Raw genomic sequence first — 18,370 nt, 5'->3', positions numbered from 1 at the left:
TGTCCTACAGTATAAAACTGTCTTTGAAAATTTAAATTTGAAGACTATTTATACATGTATAATAAGAGCCTATTTAAAAATAATGAAGTAAATTGTAAAAAACAAATGAAGTTTATTTGGCACCTTTTGAACATTATTGAATTCTAGAGTTGAAAGTTTGTTTAAGCTATTTGTGTAGGTATGGAAATTTTACTGGTCCAGAAGCTATGCGAATTTTAAGGATGACATGTTTTACTTAGTATAGGCTTGGTGTTTTCGTTTAATGGACACCAATTTTATTCTTGATATATAAAATCTAAGCAAGACATGCTTAGTTCCAGTGAAACCACATTTAAAGGGTGCTCTTCATTGTTTTTAAAAACTACCCAATTAAAGATATGGAAGTAAGGGGCGCCTGGGTGGCTTAGTCGGTTAAGCATCCGACTTTCGCTTAGGTCATGATCTCCCAGTTCGTGGGTTCGAGCCCCACGTCGGGCTCTGTGCTGACTGCCAGCTCAGAGCCTGGAGCCTGTTTCAGTCTGTGACTCCCTCTCTGACCCTCCCCTGCTCACGCTGTCTCTCTCTCCTAGAAATAAATTAAAAAAAAAAAATTAAAAAAAAATATGGAAGTAAGTCTTTACTGATATAGTTCTTCTGACACTGAAAGAGATGACTGTGTCCTACCTGCTCTTGGCAAAACTCAGATTGTTGGGTGATTGAATAATTTGGTCATAAAAAGCTTATTTTCTAAATCAGTTTTGGCAGACTGTGACCTGTGGACTGAATCCTCTCTTTTTTTTTTAATTTTTTAAAAAATTTTTATTGGAACACAGCTATGCTCATTCATGTACATATTGTCTGTGCTTTGGTGCTACAGTGGTAGTGTTGAGTAGTTGAGGATCATATGATTCACAATGCCTAAAATAGTACTGTTTGGCCCTCTAGGGAAAAGTATACTGACCCCTACTAAGTCTTTTGTAGTCAGAGCTTGTTAAAGTTCTCGTTATAGTTTCTCATCTATAAATAAGCCCAGCACCACCTAGCATAATTGCTTTGAGGAGTCAGTGAGAAATGTAAATAAAACGTTTTAGGATGCCTGGCATCAAGAAGGAATTCAAGCAATGGGGAGGTATAATTAAGGGAAGTTTAGGTGTTTATTTGGGTAATTTAGGATGGCATGCTTTCTAAAAATTTTCTTTTTTGTTATTTTATTTTTTTGCTTTCTAAAGTTTTTTTAAAATCTCTAAATTCCGATTTGTCCACAGAGCTCTAAATTTCTGATTCTACAGCCACTAGGCTGTAGAGGCCTAGTTTATCCAGGTTCTTAATGAAAATTGCTGATTAATTCCCCTCTGTCTTTACCTCCCTCTCTCTTTCTCTGCCTTTGCCCCTTTCATCCTTCCTCTTTTGTCTCTTCCTCCTGATCTTCATACCTTCCTCTCCTGTTTCCTTTTTGATATACGTAAGCCTTGGTACTAAGTTTAGGTCAGTGAATAACTACTCTAGAGAGAGTATTCAGAAAACCTAACACATAGAAGATTTTTTTTTATGTTTATTTTGAGAGAGTGCTAGTGGGGGAGGGGCAGAGAGAGAGCGAGAGGGAAAATCCCAGGCAGGCTGTCGGCTCAGAGCCTGATGTGGGGTTCAATATTGTGAACTGTGAGATCGTGACCCGAGCTGAAATCAGGAGTCAGATGCTTTACTGACTGAGCCACCCAGACACCCCTAGAAGATTCTTTGTTCTCCTTAGTTCCATTTTCTCAGAAACAGAGGACCTCTAAAATCTTGTAATCTCCCTCCTGACCACTCCCCCTTTTTTTTTTAAAGTTTATTAATTTGAGAGAGTGAGGTGGAGGGAGAGGGAGGGGCAGAGAGAAAGGGAGAAAATCCTAGGCAGGCTCCACACTTAGAGTCCGATGTAGTTCTTGAACTCATGAACCATGAGATCATGACCTAAGCTGAAATCCAGAGCCCAAAGTTCAACTGACTGAGCCACCCAGGCACCCCTGCCTTTATTCTTATGTGATAATGCATATTAACAACCATCTAGGTATGCATAAAATCTGTTTCTACCATAACAAATTTTAGGGCAGATCCTCAGTTTTGTCTTGAACCTTGATACCAAGTGTTCACCTTTAGGCAGTCATGGTTTTCTTATAGGAGAGAGGACAAATAGTTGATAGATTCTCCTTAACATTTCAAAGGAAACTTGAAGATCTAGTGATGAAAAAATTGACCCCAGCAGTCTTAGTTTGCAAGTACCCATTTATTTGCGTCCTTGTTTCATGAAAACAAACTTAAAAAGCTAAGTTATTTTACTTGACTTGACTTTAAGGAGATCAGTTTGAAACCTGGGATCTAACCTTTTCAAGTTTTTATAAAACTTGTAAATAGCATTAAACATTAAGTAACAGAGCAAAAAAATACCACTTAGAGTATTTTGTTTTTATTGACATTTATTATTTTGTGGTAGTTTTTTTTTTTTTTTTTGTAGGTGCCATGATAAAAGATCGGGAAAAGAGGTGAAATTCTAGGATGATATTGAGTCCCAGAGTTGGGACTTCCCCATAGGACCAGCTAAGAGGGTCCTTGGCTTTGCACAGGATAGAAATCAAATGTGAGGTGGAGAAAGTGAAAGCAGAGTTTATTGAATGGCATGAGTGAGAGAGTAACAGTCTGTCTGGGAGATTAAGAAAGGAAAGGAGAATGAGTCTCATTGTTGCTTGGAATTAGGGGTTTGTATATTGGAAGATCTAGGGTACTTGTTCCTTTGGGGATCCAGGGTAGGGTCCAATCAAAGGCAAGTGTCAGGTGAGCAATAGGTGTTATTTCATAAATTACTGAAGGTAGTAGTACTGATGCCAGTGTCAGCCGAGGTTTGTTGAAAGCTCATGTCCTGGAATATGTTTGGGATCCAGCTCTTCTGAGGTGTTATCCAGTGTTTAGTGCCTAGGACAAAACTCAGAGAAAGATTACCTTTCTTGCTTCCCCCTGAAAGTGGGAACATAGCATCTTTGGCTTATTCAGAGACAAACAAAGATCATGAGTAAATGGGGCCTATCAGAAAAATGGAGTCTTTCTAAGTGTCTGTTTTTGTGCCATAAAATGGAATCTTTCTAAAATGAAATCCCTTTAGCTTCCTTACCTCAGTGGTTATAGCATTAGCAAAGCCCTTAAATAATATTATTGATAATTAGCTACATTTTCTTAAGGTTTTAGTCTCCCTCATTTGAAAATCTTTTTATCCACAATAAATTTAATTCTGTTTTGTTTAAATTATTTCGTTTGAGGTTTAAAGAGGAGTTGAAAACAGGTCAGAATTTCTCATTGACTGTTCCTACTTTTTTAAAGCTAATACTTTTCTCATTTATTTTATGGTAAACTGAAATTTTGGTAGAGGCAGATTTTAATCCCTAGTCCTCTAGGCTCTGTGAGTCACACAGGGACTTTAAATGGTTTTCTTAGCACTGCAGTTTGAGTAAGTATAAAGTTAGGGACGTAAATGTTGACTGTACCTTATTTTATGTATTAATAGGAACCAGACAGCAAGGTTTAAAAAGTAATTTTGTGTCTGGAAATAGGTAGATAACATGGAAGATGGGGGATTATTTAATTAAAAATGAAGTTTTTTTTTTTTTTTTTTTTTTTTGAGAGGTTAAGAATTTTATCTTGCCAGGGTACAGAGAGAGAGGGAGGAGAGTTCTCAGTCTTGGTGAAGCATAACTTAAAGACATATAGTTAGCATTAACATTCTGTTTGCTTATATGTAGAAAAACCGGTAGCAGATTGATTTAATCTGTCAAAAGAGAAAGAAAAAGTTTGGGGGAGAAGGAAAAAAAAAGGCATACTTGGGAATAGTGAATTTTGTTTCCCTGTACTTGGCTGTGTTGTTGATGAACTGGCAGCTAGTAAAGAGACCAGTTAGAATATTCTGTCCTTGGGTAGCTAGATGGGTCATTAAAGAAAAACAGCTTTAGTTGTTTATGAATTCTCCAGAAGTGCTTGGGTGTTTAACTGTGACTTGCATGTAAGAGGTTGTCTCAGTATTATGTCTGCCACTACCCTCATTAGCATTTCCATGCCAGATCTGCATCAGAATTTCTCACTTGCATTATTATCGTCTTGTTCCCATGATTTTTTTTTTCCATTTTGTATTCTTTGATGTGTTAGATGGGCTTTCCAAGGGTTAAAGCTCCATCTTCCTGTGGTTTTGTTTGGCATTTTAAGTCCTTATTTTAACAGTGTGTGTGTAATTTGTTAGTGTTCAGATCAAAAAGGTTTTAGTTTACTTGAGACTATATGGGAGATCTGAAGCACAATGTGTAAAGCATATGCAGGGGGTTTTTCTTGTCAGTTTTCTAGAAGAAAGTAGTAAACCAACAAAAAGTATTTTTCTACGTAGTTGATACTCTACTCCTGCTTTGAAAGTTTAGGTTACGATTTTGGAATTTTTTTGTAAATTTTCTTTTTTTATAAAAAGTCAGATTTACTGTCGCTATGTGTGTTATCTTTGATGAAAAGTGGAAATAATCTCACAGTAAATTCTGTTTCCTTACAGTCAAAGGCCATTGGTTTACTAGATGTGGATGTGTATGGCCCTTCAATTCCAAAGATGATGAATCTGAAAGGAAATCCAGAATTATCACAGAGTAAGTGAAAAAAGGATAGGTAGTATGGTAATAGTTATACTTTTTAAATTACCTCCTGAGTGTTAGGTATTGTGCCATGTACAATGTGCACCTTATACACAGTGTAGTAGAGTAATTCTGAAATCACATATGAAGCCAGACTGTCCAGGTTTGAATCCTAGCTCTGTCACTGACTGACTGTGTGGCTTTGGGTGAATTGTTGAACCTCTTTGTACCTCACCTCTGCCCCATGCGTAAAATAAGGTAAGCAATTACCAAAGTTTGCTGTGAGAAATCACTCAATCAGAAATTGCTGTTAAGTGTAATGCATTTGAAACAGTGCCTGGCACATGGTCAGTGATCATCATTATCTCTACATTAAATGTGTGGATATATGGGAGTATTTGAATAGAAAGTATGAATTTGTGTTGGAAGACATGAAAATTATTTTTTTCTAATCAGATTTTTGTCATATTTGTTTTAAAGTAGTTAAAAAACCCTGAAAATGTTAGTTTCTTTTCCCAGCCTTCATTGTGATCAATAGGACAGAGTAATTTTTAAGTAAATCTTTAATATTTATTATGCTTGGTATTATACTTTCTTACAAAGGTATCAAATATAAAGCATTAAGAATAAGAAATGCTGTGATGAAACAATGAAGTCTTAGAAAGGGGCACCTGTGTGGGTCATTTGGTAGAGCACCGAGTCCCACATTGGGCATGGAATCTACTTAAAAAAAACTAAAAACAAAAAGTATTGGAAAAAGTTGTAACTTTTTGAAAAATGGTTTTAAGTGAGATTAGTTTATTAAATTTTATTTCTAATCATAATAAGTATAAAAGTGATTAATTTCTTTTTATTTCTTACTGGGCTTTTTAATTTTCCATAAATCTAGGACAAAATGATTGTATTTACCATGGGGTATTTATTGGGTCATCTATGTAAATAATACAATTATTTTGTTGTTTTCATCATTAAATGTTTGTTAATTAGTCATTGTATGCTATTTAATGTGCTTTTGTTTGTGCTTTAGTTGCTGGAGTCAATTATAATATTAAATTCTGAATTGTAGGGAAATTGAAGATCTAGTGATGATTAAAGTAACCCTAGCAGTCTTATTATTGTAAGCACCCACTTGGTTGTTTTCTTGTTTCGTGAAAATGCTTTATTTTATATAACTTAAAAAGCTAAGTTATTTTAGTGTCTTTGTTCTTTGTCCTTTTAGTGGAATGCGTACTTGGTTTGCAGATATGTGACATACACCAAGATGTCAAACTTTCACAAAAAAGGAGTAATAAATTTGTGTACTTTAAATGATAGACTTATTATGTCTGTCTGTTGATTAAAGTAATGTGAAAACTGGTGTGTGCAGCACATGAATGATGGAGAAATGAAGCCCTTGGTGTCAGTTTTTTCTTAAGCAGTCTGTTCATTCTATGCCGACATAAATACTTGAAGTGAACTTTAATTTCTTCTTGTTTTACTGAAGCTGTAATCTTAAATTTGATGTTTGCAAATTGGCTGCCATTAAATAGGCTTTCTGGTAAAGATGAGATACTAGAAATCTTGGAAAGCCTTAAAAGAACCCTTCTTTTGTGTTGACAAGTTGATTCTTAAAAGCCCAACTTAATAAATTATTTTTTAAGTCTTAGATAAACCTGTCACCACTATACTAATTGGCATCATTTTGACGTTTCTATATTTTATCATGTTAATTTGTTCTGTTGTATTATTGCAGGAACATAATATGATAAGAAATTATCTCATTAATAGTAAAGGAATTGTTTTCAGCAAGCTGTAAATCTTTGTGTTTATGATTAGCACCTGCCAAAAGGTGTTCTTCTCTGCCTCTTTCACTTTTTGAGTCAGATCAAGAGCTATCCTTAAGATTACATGAAGACTAGTAGTATGGAACGTTTATAATGTGGCCATATTTTTTAGGGCTGTTTGTACTTCATGTTTGTCTGTACTAGTCTAATTTCAAGGTGAAAAAAACCCCACACAACTTTATTTCTTATTTCCTAATCTTCTGGTCACTCCCGCTGTTTCTCAAAATTAGCCACATGTTTTTAGCGTCTTCTCTCAGATGAGAAAAATTAAAAGAATTTGCTATTGTTAGTAGTGGAAGGATTAACTTACAATTTTATTTTTAATACTCTAAAGTAATTTTAGATTACTAAATACTAAATAATACCAAAAATAATTTTATTTTTAATATTCTTGTAAAATTTTTGCTTTTTAAAATAGACTTCATTATTGTTGATTTATAGTAACTTTAGTAATTTACTGGATACTTTAGAAACCTTTTAGGGGAACTTTAACAAAATGTGTTGCTTTTACTTTTTTTCTTTTTTTTTACATGAGAATGCAGATTTATGTTTATTTTTGATTAAGATATAATTCTTTCTTTCTTTTTTGAGGCTAACACAAAGTAAAGCATTTAGGAAAGTAGTTTGGTGAAAGCAGGATGTAAAATAAGTTTTGAAGGTAGAAGATGTAGGAAATATTCATATGTGGGTAGGGCACTATATAAGAAAAGGCAAAAAGCCATAAAGAATAACACTATACTAAAAGGCATGAAAATTTTTACAGTCTAGATTTGGTGAGGCTAACTTAGAGAAGAAATTAGATATGCTTCAGAAAAAAAGTAATGAAATCAGTCATCTTTTTCACTTTCCTTCTGAGCCTCTACTCTAGATTTTATGTATGTAGTATGTATGCATACATACAGGGTTATAGGTTGAAAGATTTTGTTTATCAAAATTAGATAGGTTTTGTATACCCATGTTCATAGCAGCATTATCCACTATTACTACTACTACTACTACTACTACTACTACTACTACTGTGAATTCACTATTCATTATTCCATTATGTGGAAGCTTCCCAATTTCTATTGGTGGATGAATGCATAAACAAAATATGGTATGCACATGCAATGGAAGTTATTCAGTCTTAAAAAGGAAGGAGGGGGTCTTCTGGTTGGTAAACACATGATTTGGGTAGAGTGTGTGCTTGGAGAGGTCATGGAAGCTCTCTGCTCTTCCTCATATCTTGTTCTATTCATCTCATCCATCTGGCTGTTTCTGTATCCTTTAATTTAATTTAATTTAATTTAATTTTCCACTGCCCACATCTCTTCTTTTCTCTGCCCCACAATACTGAGAGCCAACCATTCGTCTGAGTGATATTCTTTTATAATAAACTGGCAATACAGTTCCAGGGATTAGAATTTGGACATCTTTGGAGGACCATCATTCTTCATACCATACCACCATTCTATTCCTCCATCTCCCTTTGCTCAAGGTTTTTGCCACTGTGAACAAGACTGCTATGAACATTCTGGACATGGTCATCCTTGCACATCAGGAGGAATTTCCTTTGGATATGAACCTAGGACTGTAATATCCAGGTCATGGGTTTGTGAATGTTTGCATTATGTTCTAAAATGTTTGCATCACCTTATGCTCTGTTCATTGTAAATAAGAGACATTATGGATCCACATTCTCTTTATAAAATAGGGCATAAAATGGTATCTCATTATGGTTAAAAAAACAAACAAACAAGGAAAGTCGGACACATCTTGCAACATGGATGTATCTTGAAGACTTGCTAATTAAGCCAGTCACAAAAAGACAAATGCTACGTGATTCCACTTATATGAGGCACGTAGAACAGTCAGAATTATAAAAGGTAGAATTGTGGTTGACAGGATCTGGTGAGGAGGGGAGAATGGAGAGATACTGTTGGAATAGTTTGGTTTTACAAGATGAAAAAAGTTACAAAGATGGATGGTTGTGATGGTTGGGCGGCATTCTGAATCTGTTTAATACCACTGAACTGTAGGCTTAAAAATGGTTAAGATGGTAAGTTTTGTTGTGTATATTTTACTACAATGAAAAATATTGGAAAAATATATAAAATAGAGTTGCTCTGGCAATATTACTACAATACACAGTTTCTTGAATAGTGTCTATAGTATAGACCCAGTAATTCTATTTGTTCTCTAAAAGAGCTATCATTACTAGAGCAAGACAGAGTAGTGATGTTTCATTGGGAAATTTAGTAATTTAGTTCTAAGCCTTCTTTTCAACTTAGAAACTTTACTGGTCTACCAGTTGTTAGGAATTGTATTCTAAAATTTCATTTTTTCTCATGAAAAGAGAGAGAACTCAATACATTTAAAATCCTTAATATTGTCATTACCAATAAATGTTACCATTAAAAAATTTTTAATGTTTATTTTTGGGAGAGTGCGAACACATGTAAGTGGGAGAAAGGCAGAGAGAGGGAGACAGAGGATCTGAAGCAGGCTTCAGGCTGAAAGCAGAGAGCCCAGTGGGGGGGCTTGAACTCATGGAACCATGAGAGAATGACCTGAGCCGATGTCAGAGGCTTAACCAACTGAGCCACCCAGGTGTCTCAGTATTACCATTTGTAACATTACCAATATTGTAAAGCCCTGTGTGATCTGATTTCCACCTTCTGTCTACCTCTACAGTCCCAATTCCAACAAGCTTACTTTGTTATTCAGTGGACACCAAATCACAGTGACCTCTGTTTCTAACATGCCAAGCTCTGTGCTTTCTCAGGACCCTCCATTTTCATTCTCTCTGACTGAAATGCCTTTCACTTCTTCTGTCTTCTCTCTCTCCCTTTTTCCAGTTTTTGCTCCTCAGGTCTTAGTTTTAATGTCTTTTCTTGTGTGAAGCCTTCCTTCTTTGACTCCTCAGGCTCCTTATTACAATTTCAGGATAGAGTTTTTGTATTACCTGTTTAAGTTTTTAAATCTCCCCTGCTATATGATACCATATTCACAGAGTAGAGGCTTTCTTGCTTGGTTTGTTTCTCTAATGCATGATATATAGTAGATGTGCAATAAATCTTAGTTGAATAAATGGATAACATAATCACTCCTGCCAGGTTTCTTGTATATTAATTATATATTTTATTTTCTGTTTGGGGTATATGAGTAACTTAATTTTCAAACACATATGCTTTTATGAATAATAAAAGCAGTTTCAAGACATTATCTTAGTTAATCTTTGTGATATATCTGAATGGTTGTCTTGTGCTACATTTTCCCCCATTAGAAAAAGGAGAAAAGAAAGGATCTGTATTGCTTGGCCTTGAAGAAATATGTGGACTGAGATGATTGTTCAAGTTGTTTCAATATGATAGGACAGTGCCAGTCTTGCCTCATGTGATAGCTTTGGAATGTTGAATATTGCTATGTTGACTCATAAGGGGTAGAGTCCTTAAAGCCTGCATTTGAGCCATGATGGAAAGAGCAGTGTTCAGAATCCCAGTGTTGGGAATATGAACAACCTGGTAAAAGAGAAGGAACTAGTAAGTGTACACCATCCCTCTTTCCTCTGACTGTCCGCATTGCCAGGCTAAAGGAGTGCGTGAACACCGAAACAAAGATCTGACTTGAGACTGTTTTTCTGTATATTGGTATTGTGAAAGGTTAGGAGAAGTGGTGAGTGAGGAAGCAGTGACAGTAAGGTTTTGATTTTATTCCGCTGTCTCTGTGGTCTTTCAGTTAAGGAAAAGAAAGCAGAAATAGCAGATTACTGTTGAATGGACTTTGAGATCTCCTTTGCAGGTTATAAACCACAAACTTTCTTTTGAACTGGGTTCCCCAGAAGGCAAAGCCCTATGCACTGCTGATTTATTAGGAAGTGGAAATCCAGACTGAGGAAGGAGACAAGAATGGAGAGCTAATGTGAAACTGCTGTCAAGCTGGCTGTCACTTAAATGTGACCGATTTCTTGACTGCATGGGATTATGTATATGGGAGGAAAGGGGAAGAATTAAAAAAATTAAAAAATTTGTAAGTGTTTATTTATTTTTGAAAGAGAGAAAGAGAGACAGAGTTCAAGTAGGGGGAGAATCAGAGAACGAGGGAAACAAAGAATCCAAAGCAGGCTCCAGGCTCTGAGCTGTCAGCACAGAGCCCAGTGCAAGGCTTGAATTTGCAGACCTCTAGGTCATGACCTGAGCCAAAGTTGGATGTTTAACCTACTTAGCCATCCAGGTGCCCCAATTTTTAAAAATGTTTATTTAATTTTGAGAGAAAGAGACAATGTGGGAATGGGGGAGGGGCAGAGAGAGTGTGAGTCACAGAAGCAGGCTCCAGTCTGAGCTGTCAGCACAGAGCCCCATGTGGGGCTCAAACCCACAGACCATGAGGTCATGACCTGAGCCATAGTTGGACTCTTAACCTTGACTAAGGCACCCAAGTGTCCCAAGGGTAAAATTTTTTTAAAAATGTTTATATTTTGACAGAGAGAGAGGGAGAGAAAGAGAGAATCCAAAGCAGGTTCTGGGCTCTGAACGCAGACTCTGATTCAGGGCTCAATCCTACAACTGTGAGATCATGACCTGAGCTGAAATCAAGAGTGGACACCATGGCTTAACTGAGCAAGCCATGCAGGAACCCTAGAAAGGGGAAGAATTTATTTAATGGGTCCTTCTCCCATTATCCAAAGGCTTACCTCCATAGACTGGAACTCACCTGCATTTCCAAGTTCTGTGAGTGAATCCCAGCAGAGTCCTAAGGTGTCCTGTGCTTTGGCATCAAGAGGGATGTTTTTGGGGTGGGAGGTGAAAGGCCTTTGAAGGCCTGAAGTGAGGTACTTTCAGATAGCCCCTGTGTGACATTGGTCAGAGCCCATGCAGAGGTGATGTCTGGGCTGAGAGATGAATGAGGCTAAAAGGGCATGGAGAAGTCATGTGGGACTTCGATGCATGCGGTTGGAGGTGGGGAGCTGATCTCTTCTACACCCAGACAACTATTTTGGTGACTCTCTTACTGACTGATGCTAGGACGTAATGGCAGGGAACCAAGAAATGTAGGCTTCATTTTGATATCCAAATTTTGATATCCTGAATTCTTAAGAGAATATAAATTGATTCCTCTAATCTAGTAAACTAATACATTTCAGAGTTTTATTTCTCAAGGGAGTATACTCCTCAGAGGGATATTTGAGTAATAATTAGAAATTCAGTTTCATGGTTGTCTTCCATAAGATTTATATAGGGAATAAAATGGCTTATATGTGTTTTTACTCATTTTATTCTTTCAACTTGATAATTTTTGATTTTAAAAAATGCAGTACAGTATTATTTCCTTTAGTCATACTCTATTGTATATTACGTGTACATGACATGTACATTTTTAATTTTTAAAATATAAAATTTGGTACTATCAAACTTTAGATCTGAACATTGGCTTCTTTATAATTTAGATTTTTGGGGAACATGTAATGCTAATCAGTTTTAAGTACAATAATATCATGGGGATTAGGACTGTAGTGTATGGGCTAAGTTTTAACTGATGTTTATTTGAGAAAGACGAGTCCATCAGTAAGCCACTTTGTTTTTCTTTTTTTTCCTTCCAAGATCTTATTTAGATTCAAGTTAGTTAATAAATAGTGTAGTATTGGGTTCCTGGGTAGAATTTAGTGATTTATCACTTACATATACCACAGTGCTCATTCCAACAAGTGCCCTCCCTCCTTAATACCCATCACTCCCCATTCCCCGCCACCTCCCCTCCAGCAACCCTCAGTTTGTGTTCTATAGTTAAAAGACTCTTATGGCTTGCCTCCCTCTCTGTTTTTTTTTTTAAATGTTTTATTTATTTTTGAGAGAGAGAGACACAGCATGAGCAGGGGAGGGTTAGAGAAAGAGGGAGACACAGAATCTGAAGACAGGCTCCAGGCTCTGAGCTGTCAACACATAGCCTGATGCAGGGCTCAAACCCACGAACCGTGAGATCATAACTTGAGCCGAAGCCGGACGCTCAACCGACTAAGCCACCCAGCTGCCTCGCCTCCCTCTCTGTTTTTATCGTATTTCATTTTTCCTTCGCTTCCCCTATGTTCATTGTTTTGTTTTTTAAATTCCATACCAGTGAATATTATGTGATATCATAAGATATCTTACCATATGATATTTGTCTTCCTCTGACTTATTTCACTTAGCATAATGTACTCTAGCTCCATGCACATCATTGCAAATGACAAGATTTCAGTCTATTTCATGGCTAAGTAATATTCCATTGTATATATACACCACAGCTGCTTTATCCATTCATCTGTCGGTGGACATTTGAACTCTTTCCATAATTTGGCTATTGATAATAGTGCTGCTATAAACATCAGGGTACATTTGCCCTTCGAATCAGTATTTTTGTATCCTTTGGATAAATACCTAGTAGTGCAATTGCCGCGTCCTAGGGTAGTTCTATTTGTAACTTTCTGAGGAACCCCATATTGTCTTCTAGAGTGGCTGCACCAGTTTGCATTCCCACCAACAGTGCAAGAGGGTTTCCCCTTCTCTGCATCCTTGCCAACACTTGTTGTTTCTTGTGTTGTTTATTTTAGCCATTCTGACAGGCATGAGGTGGTATCTCAGTCACTTTCTTATTTCAAACAACTGATTGTGCAGTTTGGTATTGTATGTTGTACACTTGGTCAATGCCTTGAAATAAGCAAGAATGTTCTGACTGTGAGATCTGGGCAAGAATAGTAACTAAAATTCAGACACCAGTCTTGAAAATATGAGCTTATATGACTGTGTTTGGATATATTAGTATCTCCATAATCAGTGGAGAAACAATTTAGGGCTTTTTACTTATAAGTGCCCTTAAAATTTACTTACAAATTTATCCTAAATTCTGTGGTTTGAAAAAAACATACACATACATACACACATATATTCAAGTAAAGCATCTTTTAAAATTCTGTTACTTGTACCTTCACTAGCATTGACTTAAAATAAAAGTGGTTGCTTTTTAAAATAAATTATGCTTGTTTTATATCTAGTTTTAAAATTTGCTTTTGTGTTAAAAGTGAAGTGTTGGAGACGTTATTTCCATTTATTTGGCAAACATTTATTGGGTATATTCTGTAGTTAGAAGTTAGTAGGTGTAAGTATTTGGTTCCTTGGCTTTCAGATCAAATAAGGTTTCATGCACATTCTTTTTTTTTTTTAAATGTTTTATTTATTTGTAGGAGAGAGAGAGAGACAGCGTGAGCAGGGGAGGGTCAGAGAGAGAGGGAGTCACAGACTGAAATAGGCTCCAGGCTCTGAGCTGGCAGTCAGCACAGAGCCCGACACGGGGCTCGAACCCACTAACCGCGAGATTATGACCTGAGCGAAAGTCGGACGCTTAACCGACTAGGCCACCCAGGCGCCCCGGTTTCATGCACATTCTATTGGGGCTTATGCTAGATACATTAGCCAACGATCATAAGCTTATTAAGCATAAGTAAATGCTATACTAGAAGTGTAAGCATGCTCCTTTGTGACCTGAGATGGGGACTCTATAAATCAAACCAGGAATTTAGAGACATCTCCTTGGAGGAGTGAATTTTGAGCTAAAGTTTGAAAAATGGATGTGCCAGGAGTTTGTTGTGAGAAGGGTTTGGGAATTGGGGCACCTGGGTGGCTCAGTTGATTAAGTGTCTGACTTTGGCCTAGGTCATGATCTCATGGTTCATGAGTCTGAGCCCGACATCAGGCTCTGCACTGACGGTGTGGAGCCTGTTTAGGATTCTCTCTCTGCCCCTACTTAGGTTCTCTCTCTCAAAATAAGTAAAAACAAAACAAAACAAAAAAGAAGGGATTTGGGATTGAAAGTGAGGAGGGCATTCTAGGAAGAGAATATCCTGTGTTAAAAGCCTGCAGAATGCAGTTGTTTGGTATGACAGAAATGAACAATCTCTGTGGGTGAGTTGCAAGAGTAAGATTGGGCCCAGAAAGGTAGGTGACAGTCTTATCATAAATGCCTTCTTCTGCTTATTTGAGGGAATGAAGTGTAACTCATAGGCTATGAGAAACTGTCTTGGATTTTAAGGAGGGGAATGACACTATCAGTTCTGTGTTCTAGGAAGATCACTTTGGCAGCATCATGGAGGACAGATAATATGACCACTTTGGGGGGTCGGGCTGTCAGTATGCTATTATAGTGATCCAGGTCAGATGTGATAAGGCCTGATTTAAGTCTGTAGCAGTAGAAATGGACAGGAAGGGACTAATTGAAAGATATTAAAGAAATTGAATGAATAGGGTTTGGTAATTCATTGACTATGAATCAGAAAAAGGTCTCTAGGATGTCTCTTGGATCTCTGGGTTGAGTGATTGTGTAGATAGTTATGTCATTCATCAAGATAGAGCAGAGAAGAGAAAGGAATACGTTTAAGGAGAAGAGTAATGGGTTAAGGTTAATGGGTTAAGTCCAAAGAGAATTCGTCAACAGGTGTTTGGAATGTATGGAGTTAAGGAGAAGGGTTTGGACTAGATACAGATTTGGAAGTTAGCGCTCTCTCTCTCTCTCTCTCTCTCTCTCTGTTTTCCTCTCTCTCCCGTCCCTCCTTTGTCCCTCCCTCTCTGTGTGTATTTTGTGTGTGTGTGTGTGTGTGTGCGCACGCGCGCACGCACACGCGCATGTGTGTGTATGATATTTGAAGCTGTTAGTTTAGATCACTGATGTTCATCTAGGAATGATTTTTCCCTCAGGAGACATTTGGCAATGAATAGAGACTTTCAGGTTTCGATTGTCACAATTGAGGAATCTCGTGGGTAGAGGCCAGAGTTGCTACTAAATACCCTGCAATGCACAAAGTATCCCTTTACCACAAACCTGGTACAAAATGTCAGTTCTGCCGTAGTTGAGATTTGATAACCTGAAGAATTTCAGAGGGAGTCTAGTATAGGACTGAGGATAGAATTGGGAAAAGTAACTAACTTAAAGGGACCAGAGAAAAACTGAGAAGGGCTGATTAGAGACGTAGAAAGAAGACAAGGAAAGTACTGCTGCTTAGAAGCTAAGAGGGAGTTTTAGGAGAATGTTAAACATTTCAGAGTGGCTAAATAAGAATTGAAAATTAGGTATGTATTTTTAAAGTATATTTATTTATTTTGAAAGAGAGAACATGCACAAGTGTGGGGGGGAAGGGTACAGGGATAAAGGGAGAAAGAGAGAATCCCAATCAGGCTCTGTGCTGTCAAGCTCAGAGCCCAATGCGGGTTTGAATTCATGAACCATGAGATCATGACCTGAGCCAAAATCAATAGTTAGATACTTAACTGACTGAGCCACCCAGGTGCCCTGAAAATTATATTTTAAATTTAACAGTATGTTCCAACTACTGTTTAGAAGACATTGCAGTAAATTTGTGTTACGCTTCTTGAAGAAATATATTTTATAAAGTATTTCTGACCCTTGACAAATCAGTCATTTGGGAATTATTGAACATGTCTCTAATGGTACTGTGCTATGCTCTAGGGAATAAAGATGAGTAAAATATGAACTCTGTTCTTGAGGAGCTCACAGTCCAGTTGAGGAGTTGAAAAATGTCCTCACACTCAGTAACAGAGGATCCTAGAAACAGAAGGAAACTTCTAATCTTGCTGTGGTGTGGTTCAGCCATCCCTGGACCCTGATAAGACTTTCAACCATAGGTCACAAAAAAGAGCAAGATACTTGATCATAGTTTTTTTTTTTTTTTTTTTAAGAGACATTATGTATATCTTTTAAGTGTTGATATTAAAAAATGAACATTCAAACTATGGGTGATATATCCCATCTGTCATAAACAAAATATGTATGTGGGATGTTTTATTTATAAACCACAGTATAATCTACCACCTTCTACTTTTTCCACCCCAAAATAGTGCTTTTCATTACTGCCTGAGGCTTGCCTCGTCTCCTCTGTAACCTACCTCCTTCCTCTCTACTGATGTGTTTCTTTTTAATCTCAAACAGAGACTAGAAATGGTAGTAATAACTGGGGACCGTGGAGAGTTGAAGATTATTTGAAGAATCCAGAGGTTTATCCTGGAGTTTGATTATCCTCTTATTTATCTCTTTCTTCCAAAACAAACCACAGCTGTCTACCATCTAATTCCAGGTTTGACCTGAGATAGGCAGTGGGACTTTTTCTCACAAATTTGTATGTTTTCAGGGTTCCTAGTTTAGATTATAAATCTTAACTCTACTCATCTTCAACTTCTGAGTGTTCCATAATAGCATAATATAGTTTAGTAGTTCTCAAACTTTTTTGGTCTCCAGAGCCTCTTATGCTATTAAAAAATATTGAGGATCTCAAATCTAGATTATATTTATCAATATTTACCAAGATAGAAATTAAAACTGATAAATTAAAAAACATTTATTAATTTTTTAATAATTACAAACTTGTAAACTTGTTAACATATAACATTTTAATAGAAATAACTATTTCCTGAAGTAAAAAAGTAGTGAGATCAATGGTTTTGTTTTACATTTTTGTACATTATTTTAATGTCTTGCCTAATAGGAGACTATTAGATTTTCATGTCTACTTTAGCATTCACTCTGTTGCAGTATGTTTAGCTGACATAAATGAAGAAAATCCAGCCTCAAATGGACATGTAGTGGAGAAAGGAAGGATATTTTAATAGTTGTTTCAAATAAGTAATGGATTTTCTTCTTTGATACTTATACCACAATTTTGACAAGTGTTGGCTTCTTAGAGATTAGTTGCAGTATGGAATCTGATACTATCAGAGAACTTTTCATAGTCTGTTATATTTAAGTCTTTGGTCTATCTTATACTTTGAGTTTGATTTTATAACATGTGTTGTCATTTAGATATATTAGTTCATTTATTTATGCTGGTATTTTATTTATTTTATTTTAAATGTTTTTTATTTATTTCTGAGAGAGAGAGAGAGCGCGCATGAGTGAGCGAGCAGGGGAGAGTTAGAGAGGGAGACACAGAATCTGAAGCAGGCTCCAGGCTCTGAGCTAGCTGTCAGCACAGAGCCTGACGTGGGCTGGAACCCACGAACCGTGAGATCATGACCTGACCCGAAGTCGGACACTTAACTGACTGAGCCACCCAGGTGCTGCTATGCTGGTCTTTTATTTATTTTTTATTTTTTTATTTTATTTTTTTTTTATGCTGGTCTTTTAAATGTTTACACATTTCATTATATAATATAAAAACATCCATTTATTAATACTGTATTATTATGGTCTTAACAGACAATTCTTGAAGTATCAGGAAGCTGTAAAACTCATGGTGACCATATATAGATTTTTCAAAAATTCTAATTTTACCTGAAAGCTTTCATTTAGTCATAGAAAAAATATTGTCAGTTGTGTTATTTGAAGTGACAGGCTCACTTTATTTTGTATGCTAAAGATCTGAAGAGCCATCATCTGTCTGTCTGTCTTTCAAGGAAACATGGTGTTCTATGAAAACATAGATGTCTAGCTTACAGCTCAGTTGCACAGGTGTGGTCCCTTGAGGCAACCATTGTAATAGCCTTCGTAATATAGCATATAGCAGAGGTGCGTTTTGTTCACCTCCTGTTTCGTCACACAAAATGCTAAAGAAGACATGTACTCTAGGGTCAGGATTTAATAAATTAAATAATTGTTGTTACTTCGTCTGGGACCTCCTTCAGTAAAACTCACATTTGTTTTTATTTTTGTGTATAGTGGTAAAAATGATAACTATAAAATGCAGTTTGGTGTCACTGCCTTGATTTGTACCAAGGTGCTAGCAATTTTACCTACTATTGTTTTTGGACCATTAGTGCAAAAGTCAACTCAGTTAAAAGCCAATAATATCTTAGTATTTTTATGGAAATAGTTTTACCCTCTTGGATCATCTGAAAGGTTCTTTCTTGGGGATCCCCAGAGGACCAGTGACCATACTTGGAAAACTGCTGGTTTAATGGAACGTTCTTCAACCAGAAT

The 18,370-nt window shown here is 36.6% G+C and overlaps 1 protein-coding gene across 2 annotated transcripts in view; it reads left to right on the top strand.

Moving 5' to 3' along the window:
- The window catches only part of NUBPL (nucleotide binding protein like), a 214,477-nt gene that overhangs the window by 40,665 nt on the left and 155,442 nt on the right, over positions 1-18,370 (top strand). For both annotated transcript variants that reach the window (XM_039247126.1, XM_039247127.1), the window contains one exon: positions 4,538-4,628. In XM_039247126.1, coding sequence (XP_039103057.1) covers positions 4,538-4,628 — 91 coding nt within the window. The remainder of the gene's footprint in view (positions 1-4,537; positions 4,629-18,370) is intronic.

This window comes from Hyaena hyaena, unplaced genomic scaffold (assembly GCF_003009895.1).
Source record: "Hyaena hyaena isolate Hyena2069 unplaced genomic scaffold, ASM300989v1 scaffold_291, whole genome shotgun sequence".
NCBI classification, from domain to species: domain Eukaryota; kingdom Metazoa; phylum Chordata; class Mammalia; order Carnivora; family Hyaenidae; genus Hyaena; species Hyaena hyaena.
The sequence above is the reverse complement of the archived record's forward strand: the minus strand, read 5'-3'. Positions and strand labels throughout refer to the sequence as shown.